Source organism: Dinoponera quadriceps, unplaced genomic scaffold (genome assembly GCF_001313825.1).
Source record: "Dinoponera quadriceps isolate SergipeBrazil2010 unplaced genomic scaffold, ASM131382v1 scaffold676, whole genome shotgun sequence".
Classification (NCBI taxonomy): Eukaryota; Metazoa; Arthropoda; class Insecta; order Hymenoptera; family Formicidae; genus Dinoponera; species Dinoponera quadriceps.
The window spans coordinates 1,162,058-1,174,554 of record NW_014554818.1 but is presented as its reverse complement, the minus strand read 5'-3'; the positions used below and the strand labels follow the sequence as shown (position 1 = coordinate 1,174,554).

Genomic DNA, 12,497 nt, shown 5'->3' with positions numbered 1-12,497 from the left:
TATATATATATATATAGTGTTAATATAAAGCTATCATAATACAAACTTTGTAGGAAATTCTCACTTGGCTTGAGTGTCTGATATCACGTTTTTTGTAAAACTATTTTCACGTTTCTTTTTGTGTAGCTTGTAAATTTCCATTCGTGGGGAAAGCGTGTTGTTGATAAGGTAGTTTTGTACTTACGGGCGCATACGTGATTAACTCCTTTATCTTGTAAGGGATTAAGCCTGAGATCCAAATGCTTCAGAGACGTCGACTTCATTTTCAGTATTCCGTAAATAACACCCGCCAATCCTCCCGGTCCTATGTTGTTATTCGCCAAATGTAGAGTCTTCAGTCTCTGATGCATCGATAGAAACTCGCCCACCGCGTGTGCACCTGTGTCCATCAACTTGCAATGCGACAGATCCAATTCCTCGAGCTGCACCCGAGATAGTTGTGAATATAACGTAGTGACCGAAACGACGCGACGGAAAAAAAAAAAAACGTCGACACGAGTGAACTTTAACAGTAATGATTTTAAATCTGACCAAATTTTAAGCTTTTAAGGCTCTCGTTTTCTTACTTCGGCCATCTTGACATTAATGAGAAAACTTATGCTTAAAATTCTTGCGATAGTCGTATAGATTTTTTAATGGAACAGTTACTCAACAGCAAAATGATATTCTCTGAATGCTTATCATAAAGATTTTTGCATCCGTCTTCATTGAAAAAGATTTCTAATAATAACATCATATACAATATTTTATTGTTCACCGTCTTAGTGCTTATAATCACCAAAATAAACGGTATTCTGTAAACGCTAAGACATTAAATGATCTTTGTCGAAAACAATCTTTTTGCCGATCATGAATATTTTCCTCTAGTGCAATCTCGTGAAGAGTAAACAATACTAAATGTTTTCTAGTTCGTTTTACTTTTCACGAGTTTACGTTAGAGGAAAAGATTTATGACTCACCTTTTACGATTATATCATTTTTCTCTCGGAACGTAATCGTGAAAGTAAACAATTTCGCGTGAACTCGATGATTTTAACGATCATGTAACTTTCCAAACCATAGAATTGTGGAATTTTTCATATAATACTGCAGATAAAATGATGCCATACCTTTATCTTGGGATGATTATATGATTTCATCTAGATAATGTAATTTTATCTAGATGAGAGTAAACACATCAAGAGAGAGAGAGAGAGAGAGAGTTTTCCAACTAACGTTACAGTTTGATGTTATTCCTTGAAAAATCGCGGCGACTCGTTGTCGGTCCAAGTTGCTGCGAGTTAAACTGAATTTTCTCAGCTTCGGGTTAGCCTTAATTCCTTTCCCAAGACTCATGCAATCCTCTACCGAGAACCTAAATCGTGCGATTAAATTTCATCTTATCAAGCGTTCGAAAGCTCTTTATTCTCGCCATTCGCCAAACTTCCCACTTACTCGAAATCCCGCCATTCGAAACCGTCGTTTATGTAGATCATACCGAAGTTGAGGTAAATTTCGGCAAGATGCGGCAACTGTGGAAGTATTACTGCCATGGGAATATGATGCGTTGCTTCTTCTTCTTCTGGAACCGGCTCGTCGTTCTCCGCTCCGACAGTTCGTTTCGATTGCTTTCTGTTACATTCGAGTTACACTTATTAGAAAGTGCTTCGACGATAAGCCGTTTTCATTTATCGTCAAATAACTGCGCTTACACTATCACGAGAGGAAGAGAGAGAGAGAGAGAGACGAGTCGGTAGAATTATTTTTCTTTATTGGATAATAAACGCCCGGTAGATGAATTTACGATGGATTTCAGTGGAAACTTAACTTCGAGGTATTTACAAGAAAGTTTTAAAGATCATGTCTTTCGAGTGCCTTTTCAAGTTGGACTTTCCAAAGTTTCAAGTGTTTTATTCACTAGCTTCTTCGTGGACGACAATCAATTACGAATATGTACAACTCCGTTACGTCGAAGTTTACGTCGCCTCGCATTATTTTGTTCCGCTTATAAGAGAAAACGCGTCGCGTCGATAAGAAAAAGCCTCGTTAGCTCGTTTCGCGTATCATCAGGGAGACGCGTCAGAGGGATTCCGGAATTGTTAATAATAGTTCTGTTTTGAAACACGTACTAGTATAAAATAAGCCGATTTCAGTTATCTAAAGTTCTGGACAACCGACGCATCTCTTATCACCAAAATGATCTACGCCCCCTCTCTCTCTCTCTTTCTGGCCAATTATAGAACTTTGGCTGCCACATTTCCGCGCGATATTTACGTCAGAGTCCATCGCACTCTCGGATCTTCAAGTGCAAGCACTTACAGCTTTAGCCCTAAACTGACCGGCTCTAATAATAATTTTCGGGTGTTCTCCGCCGTACGTAAATAGTACGAATTTTGGCGCATGAGGAAATGCAAGGTCTGCGCGCGATTATCTATCATTGAATGCGATTATAAACAAACTCATTTTTAGTCAGCAGGTACATTTTTGCAAATTTTCTTTTGTCTGTACTTCGATAACATAGATCGACAAATTTCATATTATATAAATACTTTTTGAATTTTAATCTTTCTATTTATATGATTATGTTATTGAGATAAATTTTTGAATTTTTGAATTTTAATCTTTTCTATTTATATGATTATGTTATTGAGATAAATAATGACAGTAAAAAAGTAATTTGACTATAGTTCAAGAAATACAGGCTGTATTTCAATTTTTTTAAATCGAAACGTAGGATTTAGCGGTCTTACTTGGTCGGCACGAGGGAACGAAGTCTTATTACGTGCACGTGGTTCTTCACGAGAGCTATCAGCTTTTCGCACTCCTCTCTCCGAGTCTCGAAGTAGCTAGCTTCCAAAGTTTCCAGGTATTCGGCTAAGTGTCGTTCGCAATATAACCGCTGCCACGAACCATCATGCTCAGCCGGATCGTTGTGCTCCCACCTGTGAAGATAATGGCCTCATATCTTCGAACGTAATCATTCGTATCCGTTGTAATGCAAACGTGTAGCGTGAACTACGTAGTGATACGATTGCGTAGCGGTGCCTCACGTAATCAGATCGATTAATGTACGCAATTCGAGTTTTGTCGAAATTTCTTTGAGATGGCGTCACAATCTATTTGGTGACGTAACATCTGGAAAGGCATTCAAATTTTCCTAGGTCAAAGTTCAGCTAGAAGTGATCGCTCACTTTCGTCGTTTGAAGCGAACGGTTTAGTAGTTCTCACAAAAATAGAAAAAAAGCAACGATTTCCGTACGGTGATAAAACATTTTTACTTAAAGAAGTGGACAGCCTACTTTTCCGATGGTATTAAAAAAATTGAAAACTCGCTGGATCAAGTGTATCGCCTTTAATGCAGACTATAATTTGAGAAATAAAGGCGATTTAAAAAAAAAGAAAAATGTTTTACTTGCCTTTTTACCAGATTTATCAAACAACCCTCGTGATCCCTTACCTAGCCTTAGCCGCCCGTTCCCAATAAAAATCATCGTCGATCCTCCTTATCGTTAGCTCGAAGGGAAGATCGGTCGGCAGTATCGCCGCTAGCACGTTCTTGTCTATGTGTGTCGGTAGATCCTCCAAAATAGGATTATCCTTCCACATCGACACTACAGCACGAAGCGCGAGGGTCTTCAAATCGGGGATTACATTGTCATCCCATGAAGTCTGCTCCGCTCTTCTTCCTTGTTCCCGTGGTGGTAGTAATGTAGCTGCCGAGCATCTGTGTGCCGTAATTCGCAAGGATAAATGTATATAAATATTTAACGAGCGCAAGTTCTCGTTGTCCGATCGAACTGAAATTTGGCAGGGATTATTTTGTTGTAGTTTGGAACGGGTGTCGCGGAAAGAATTCGAAAAAAAATTTTGACCAAGAGTAAATAAGGATCATACTGGTGCATATTCATAATTACGATATATTCATAAATACGACGGTCTTTATTCGTGCACGAATAATATTCATTCGTGAGGATCTCTACCTATAAGCTGTCGCAGCATTCTTCGATATTGTGTGTGGAATCCTCATCCTTCAAGTCGGTTTCCCTAAGATGAAAGATACAAATTACTGTAACTGTATCATACTGTATTTCAGAGAATATACCGTGACTGTATTTTATGAGAAGCTTCTGGCATAATAATATTAGGAGCTTGCAAAAATTCATCGGATTTTTAATCATATTATAAATAACAAAAGAGTACATCTGCTCAATCAAAGTATTTCCCATCGTTATCCTCTGCTTTTTGCCACTTTTTAATTAATCTGATTCCATGTCTGTAAAATGAATAAACTTTTAAGTTAATGAAATCATCCGACAAACTTTGTTACTACTTCATTTCGCTCCTTTTTTAGGAGAAAGGGATTGACTCTAAAATAATACAACTTCATATGTTGGGGCTATTGTACTGGTCTGCTTATACTAATATATTAGTATACGTTGTATATTCTCTCTCGACTGGCCAACTAACATCGGTCATTCTAATCCGAATAAAATTGAGCAAATAATCGATCGAAATACGGTATCACTGATTTTTTCGTCGACAAAGCCCTTACAAAACTAAGATAGACGTGAAGAAAGATATGTTTTTCTTTTTTTCTAGGAGTGTCCCGAAGGAGTAGTGCACGAGGACTCGTTCAAGGACATTTATGCGAAATTCTTCCCACACGGCAGTGAGTTCCAATTAAATAACAATCCGCGTTTTTGCGTAATTAGTTAATGGCCACTCCTCATGCGAATTGCAGACTCCAGTCTCTACGCCCACTACGTGTTCAAGGCCTTCGACGTTAATTGCAACGGGGCCATCAGCTTCAGGGTAATCTCTAATTAAGTCTCTCATGTAATGTAGTCCTTTCATTAATATTAAATTAATGGCCCGGCAAACATACAATACACTTGACGGCGCGTGTCCCGTCGGTCGTTCTTCTCATCGTCTTCTTCGACTCTCCTCAGTCAATTTTTTTATGTTATCAATGTGTGTGATCAATGAGCCAGTTCAAAATCTAAATTATCGGCTTCCTGCAATTTCTGTTTAATTGAGATACGCGTTTCTTTTCCCGGAGATAATTTGAAGTCGCGTCAACTCAAAGTTGGTCAAGAATTACAAATATCGAGGAAATTGTGTATTCAATGTATGAAACTGTGAGTGTATTAGGTGTACAACTTAATTCTCGGCCCCTACATTTAATTAACTACAGCACCTATTCCAATTTCTTTCCTGCCGTGCAGTCATTTTAAAGCGTCACCCTTCAGCTTTCAGGCGAGGTATATTAGTTGCTGCTGATATACTCTCGAAAAACAGTAGCGATGTCGTTCGAAAAGCAGCACTGTCTTCTTTTCGCTTTTCAACTGAAGAGAAATATCGCTAAAGCTAAAGGAGTGATTTACTCGGCCTTAGGTAAAAATGCTGTGTCTTATGTAAAAAGTGGTTTGAAAAGTTTCGGGATGACAATCTCCATGAACGCCCTAGACAATCGAAGAATATTTTACAAATGTCATTTTATGGATGTATTCAGCGAGAAATGAAGTCGACGTCGACAACTTGACGTTGATTCGATGTATATTTCTGCCTTTTTATTTTAACGTACTTTGCAAGAAATTAGGCCAAGCGTTTTCTCGCTTCATCCAATTAGATGATTTTAGCGAGAGAGCAGGATGCGAAGACGTGGTAAATACATTATTTTAACAATTTTATGAAAAGTCTTTGGAATTGTAAGTCTTTTTAGATATCTTTCACAATGTTGTGTGGAGAATACGATAGTATGCCTATATAGCATGCTAAATAGAATATCCTTCAATCTTGCCTTCAAATCTCTCAAGAAAATACATAAATCTATGTACGTAAGTCTGAAACATGCGGTTGCTTTTCATCGTTGATATCTGCCAACACGTCAGGTGCGATCGTGAATGAACACGTTAAAACACATCATTCGGAATTTCGTTGTTACATCTTACTGCGCGTCGAATGATGTCGAAACAGACAATCTCGGTGATTACAGGACCTCCTTGTGACACTGTCGACTCTGCTGCGTGGCAGCATTTACGAGAAATTGAGGTGGACTTTCAAGCTGTACGATATAAATGGCGACGGCTGCATCACCAGGAGCGAGCTGGGCGAAGTAGTGACGGCGGTTCACGAGCTCATGGGTAGGCGGCATCACGCCGAGGAAGAGCGAAAGGCGAGGGAACAGCTGGACAGGGTTTTCAAGAAACTCGATCTCAACCAGGACGGTGTTATCACGATCGAGGAATTTATCGAGAGTTGTTTGAAGGTACGTTTCCCCACCTGGCCGTGAAACAACGATCGAAAATGTGTCTCCACCACATCTTTCTCGAGATCGACTTTTCGTGGAGAGAGAAACCGATACTTCTCTCTGACACTTTTTTCTCTCGATAACTTAGCCAAATTGATCTCTAAATTTTTTTATTTACCTCTCCAGAATATATCCTAGATATTTGTCGGTTTTTTCGCGGAGCACCCTATACATTTCCTTTCCTTGGTAAATGAATGCCAAGTTACATATACAAAATGTTCCAGATCTGCCGGGTGTCTCTTCTCAACTATAGCTTCCTTAATTAGTTTTAAAGTCATCCTTCCTCCGCGAAAATTAAGTTCATCATTTTCCATGTTAAGTAGGAACACTAGATAATTAACTCTCATTTTCATTGCAAGTCCCTTTCTGAGAGATACAATCTCGCTATTTATTTGCAGTTTCGATGAGATCCTTATCAGTATTCGAGTTATCTCCGTAATGAGGTCTCCGTTTATTTTCCTGATCAGTTAAAATACTGGCCGCTGAAATATTTTGGGATTCGCGACACACGCGGGCGAGTGTTGTGAAATGCATACGACGTTCGTTAATACAAAAATAAGGAGATTAATCGATGTTTACGCGGCGAACTTGTTTTCGTGCCGAAAATGACTCACTGAGCGGTTTGTGAGCAATCGCAGCTGAGCAATCAAATGAGAAAATACACGAGGCTAATTCCTATATGAATTTCCACACATTATATGAATTCATATAAGCTCCATTGAATTTACCTTGTTCAACGGAGTCAGTTCTATGTCAATTGTTCATTTCGCACAGGACGAAGTGATCACACGATCGCTGGCGATGTTCGACTGTGCGCTTTGATCTCCGGCTAAGGACGAGCCTCCAGCGGTCACCGCGACGTCGCCGACGCCACTCTCGACGACGACATTCTCGCAATCCCTGTCTCCGTCGCCGCCGCCGCCGTCTTACTCCCTGCTACCGCCTATCCCGCCGCCCCTGCCCTCGCAACCGCCACCCGGATATACCGTCCAGGATCAGGAGCTCTATCTGCTGCTAGCCGCTCACTGGTGGAATCAACCCGAGGCGCCGCTTTTCTGCTGAGGGTAAGTAGTCTCTCGCGCTTTAAATTCGAGGATATTGGAATAGCTGAGGAGGCGCATCTTATATTGTACTTATTTGTCAGTAAGGCAGGCGATAATCTCCCTTTCTACACTACTAATTTCTCCCAACATACCACGTATTGATAATAACACGGCTCCTCTCGTAACTTTAAAGGGGAGTTACATCGATCCTTCGCTGAAGATTCCACCGAATCGTTTGAAGTTACGAGAGGAATAGGATTATGTGACATACGTCATATATTGAAAGAAATTGGAAATTATCACCTTACTAATAAATAAGTATTGAAAGTTGGTCATTTGATGAACTTCATATTTTTAATATAAAAAGTTTCTCTATTACATATATATGTATATATATAAATATACACATTCATTTATAAAACAATAAACGTGTAATATTTAATAATTTTTAATTTCCTCCCTTTATCTCCTTCTCCCATATGCATTTTGGACACTTCAATTTGTTGACATTCGATCAAATATTCCACCGGATTTGTCTATTTCACCGGAAACGGATATATCGGATCAAGTTCTTCATCGCATATATCCGTTTGTTACCTCATAAGGGAGTATTCTTGTTTAAAGGGATCGAAATTTCGTTATTGCATATTCTTCAAGTTTAGGCTCTTGAAAATGTACTCCTAAAATATTCAAGCAAAATTAGAACTTTGAAGGACGCAGTGCCCAAATATATACGTGCCGGTTCGACACTTTAGGTGCGTCAGGGCGCTCGCAGACGATATGTATCTTCTTTTTTCCTACGTTTCGCAAGTAGAGATATGGTGGTCGCCATGTTGGGACGCTGCGTGAAATAATAATAAAATTCGTTGAATTGGACCTTTGCTCCAAAACATTTGCATTGTGACACCGAGACTATCAAAGTAGCAACGTTTTTAGCATTTTCAACGAAGGATACCAATCTATACTGTAAATCATAGAAGTCATGGGAATAACCACCGGCCAGCAGGTGAAAATCTTCAAACGCAAACGCCAGAGACGAGGAGCACATCGAAAGATCTGGCAGACGAGCGTCTGAGGGCATGAAAAGCAGAGAGGAAACTATTGCTCTGTGCAAGTTTTTGGAGCTTGAGAAAGGTCCCCTTTATGGTCCTGGTATAGCGGATTAAAGTTAAGTGCCATAAATTAGTTGTTATTCACTTGTAAAGTGCGTTTTTCTTTTGAAAACGATGCTTTTAAAATTGGCGGCACACTTTTCTCAGAAACTATCGATTGCCTCGCGCTTTTAATCTCATGTAAAGCACAAGTCTGCTTCTATCTGGTAGCAGATTTAAGTCCATATAGCCAATATTTTACTTTTCACGGCTCGTCAAACTTGAAAAATGTATGCTAAATTCGAATTTCAATCTTTCAAGGTTCGCCGTTTTGTTAATAATTATTTTACGCTTTTTTTTCATATAGATAATATAAAAAATAATTTGATTCGTTTGTTTCAGATGATTAGGAGGGGCGCAATCAATGTCGTCAATTAGACAGATCTTTTGCAATATGAAATGCGCTGCGATCTATATAACTCTTAAAATATTAAACAAATTGACATGATACTGATGTAAAAATTTCTTAAAATATCAATAGAAATGTACAACAAAAAAATTAAACTCTATAAACTTCATAGTTTTATTCCATAGAATCACCTCAGAAATGCTCATCTAGACGAGAATACCCCCTTATATAATTGGATTATTCGATCAGATATACAATCAGACATTTTTCTCAGTATGTCGACAGATCCATAAACGTCCGCTCGTGTTTTTTGTCAATAGAGCCTGCTGACACGATTTGACGGCAGAAACCGGCCAAACTGCGCGCGGCAAAGTTTGTTCAGTTTCGGCCGTCGATCTGCTGTCAGATCGCTACATCTGCTGATATAGCGTATGAACAGGCTCTGTTCATATTCCAGATTTCTGGCAGCGATTTCGGCAATATCGTCTGATAAAACAGATTCTGTGTTAAATTTATTGCCTCTCTGCCATCAAAAATTTTTCGCAGCATCTGCACAGAATCTGCTTATGCAGGTTTGGTTTTCTGCTATAGCGCTGGATATTACGCGCGCATATGTGTTTACTTGTAAATACCTGAAGTTTTTCCGTATGTTTTGTTCAGTAGTAGTGTAAAATGAAAATCTGAAAAGTACTTGAGAAAGTATTAGGGGTGACCAAATAAAACCTGTTTATGTTCTCCACTTCGAATCTTATGTTTAAAACATTACATTTTTAACCAGAACCCACGTAGACCACCTCCCAACTAGAATTCTCTGGATTATTTTGGGAAATTGAAATGGACTTCAATTAGATCCCAAGAAATGCGATTGACCATTGGATGCTTCTTTGTAATAATAATAATAATAATAATAATAATACAGTGATTGCCTTTTAGAAAGTAATGGTAGCCTCCTACAGAAGTTCTCCGAAATTGATTCGTTTGTTCAAATTTCAAGAGATTTTGTTATTTCTCTTTCAGGGCAACACGATAACACGAGGACACGATGCGCAAGTTGTCGTCCTTATCCTCGCCGACCGACGGAGCTTGGCTATTGGAGGCCCAGCCGTTTTGAGAACAACATACAGAATATCGCGGTATCACTGCTTCGCCATCGTTGGGATTTCAATTTTACGGCGAATTGCGATGATCCTGCAATATTTCCATGAGGACCGACAATTGGAATCGATTTCTGACAGAAATCAAGTAGCAGAGTTACACAATTCGACGTCGAGTGTTCGGTTTAACGTTATTGATAAGCGAGACAAGTGTACCTGCAGTTTCTACTGCGATCTCCCGAGGAAACACAACGTTTAACGAGAAGAAACGAGAAGGCAGTATCGGTCTCAATGAGCACGAATGAAATTTCGTCGTGAGGGAAAATCGAAATATCAGGTTATCAAACTGGGTTTGTATCGGGTAATGTCGAGGAAATCCTGAAACGACGACAACGATGACGTCGACGATAAGAATAACGGGAAACGGCGAAAGAAAAAGTGTGCGGATGTGAGTAAGAGTCGTTGCGCGAAAACGAGAATTCCACACGAGATGGGATATTCTGATTTAATCTCTATGATCCTAATTTACTCATGACCGTCAGAGATTGATAGGATATTCGGGGATTGTCGCAACCACTATCACAAAGACGATATTCTAAGCAAACCGACATATTTCTCTGTGGAAGTTATGCGTTTTCTTTTACGATAACGTATCCGTTTGTTCTTTCTTTTCGCGACCGTGAAGTAAAAAAAAGAAAAAGAAAAATAGTGTTCGTATTGATGCGGAATTGATGAATTTAATAGGCTGTTTTGCCTGGAGAAATTTATCGACTTGTTATACACACTTGTTACCGTGTAGTCGTATATTTATCTATCTACGCGTACAATTACAATCATTTCCAAAAGAAGGTAACTTGTAATGGTCATTCTTTCGTTTAAGGATCCCCACCTTCTGTACGACATCGTTGCACTCGCCAATTTTATTCTATTTCTCGCAATTAACGGTAGTTAGTATTACGATCGCGTGACTATGTACACAGTTTATCCCAGTGAAAAAGTGACTGCTGTCATGACACAACACAAGGCGTTATGTTTTGTTTTTATTATTCAAAATGGACCATTTGTGAGTCGATATAAAAGAAAAGAAAACGATCGTCAAACTTTTTTAAGCAGTCCTTAAAGTCCTCCGCCGGAATCGTCTTTAGAAACTCTGTCCCGAATCATAATGTGATTCTTTCATAGCTAACTTTAGGAACTCTAGTCACAGGGAGCTAAATCAGACGGGGGGAGGGGAAGGGGGTTACGGCGAATAATCGCAATGCTTTTTTTAGCCGTACAATTTTGGTTTTGTCAGTATTTCTTTCCCAAATCTTCCGTTAAAATGCGACGGACGGTAATCTTAAGAATGCCAATGACAAGCAGCAAGATAGGTTCGAAGAATTTTGCTCACTCTTTTTTTCATTTCGAATTATTTTTTACGCGCCCGGCCGTTTTTAACGCTCTTCCTGACAAAGTTACAAAATCTTGCCAACCATTTTAAGACACTCATGGCTTCATTGGCAAAAAACAATTTATTTTATACGTTTCAATAGCAGTTTTTAAACAAAACTTAATATTTGCGCGTTGTTCCATCCTGTTTTTTCGATACAAAGTCACATTTCATGTCATCACTCACGAACCAAACATGTTAACACCTTGAAATTGTTGCTGGTGATAGCTAAAATGTGTCGTTACGTAACGCATGTGTTGATTCAGAAATGCAGGCGCTGCAGGCAGCGTGGAAATAGGTCATCTTTTCACTGGGACATACTGTGTATGTTGTGAGTATTAACAGCAAAGCACGTTGAAGATTATACTCGTTTCAACGCGTCGATTTCTTCGATTACATTGTCAGCCGATCGTTGACGATCGTAGATATCACGCATATATGTTTTCGTTGATAGGTCCGTGTAGCTTTATAGATTGATACTTTGTTGTACTTTTCAAAAATCGATTGTTGCTAACGCAGAACACTCGATATTCATCAGCGATCCTCGTGCCCCCTCTCCCCCCACGCGCGTTTTGTCAATAATATATCAATATTTTATTATGTCCAATTTTTATGACGACTTCTAATAAAAAGTTGCCAGCATACACCGTTTACTTTATCAATACAATGCGCGATAATGTTGATTAATATTCCGGCTGCTAATACGAGAAATATTTTGCGTTTTATCAGGCGAGTTTCTTTAATATACAAATTCAGATACAGATTCTTCAAGGAACACACAGTGTGTGTCCAATTAAGTGTTGTCCAATATTTTAGAGGTTAATTTTCAGGTCGTTTTATGGAGAGAAATTCACATGAACATATGATTTTAAAGGCTTTGTTTTTGATACAGAATGTTAGAAAAATTCTCTAAAATTATCGTTTTTTATTAATGGCACTTGAACGAAAAGAAGTTCTCTTCAAACTTGAATCAGTAAATAGGCGGATTATTATATTCATTTTTTTACCTATAGACGCTGTTTTATAAAAAGTCTATGATATAGAAACAGTGTTTAGATAGTATATTACTCTCCCAGATATGTGCGCCAGTGGACGGAGTCACATTTTTTTTATAAATTTTAATTATTTAATTAATTATTTAC

At 38.7% G+C, this 12,497-nt stretch overlaps 1 protein-coding gene across 12 annotated transcripts in view; it reads left to right on the top strand.

The window, feature by feature from the left end:
• LOC106742164 (Kv channel-interacting protein 1) overlaps window positions 1-11,999 on the top strand; it is a 27,704-nt gene extending 15,705 nt beyond the window's left edge. For all 12 annotated transcript variants that reach the window (XM_014614859.1, XM_014614856.1, XM_014614853.1 and 9 more), the window contains 5 exons: window positions 4,579-4,648; window positions 4,721-4,791; window positions 5,975-6,247; window positions 7,064-7,353; window positions 9,850-11,999. In XM_014614859.1, coding sequence (XP_014470345.1) covers window positions 4,579-4,648; window positions 4,721-4,791; window positions 5,975-6,247; window positions 7,064-7,111 — 462 coding nt within the window. In that variant the 3' untranslated portion in view covers window positions 7,112-7,353; window positions 9,850-11,999. The remainder of the gene's footprint in view (window positions 1-4,578; window positions 4,649-4,720; window positions 4,792-5,974; window positions 6,248-7,063; window positions 7,354-9,849) is intronic.
• Window positions 12,000-12,497: the final 498 nt, after the last annotated feature.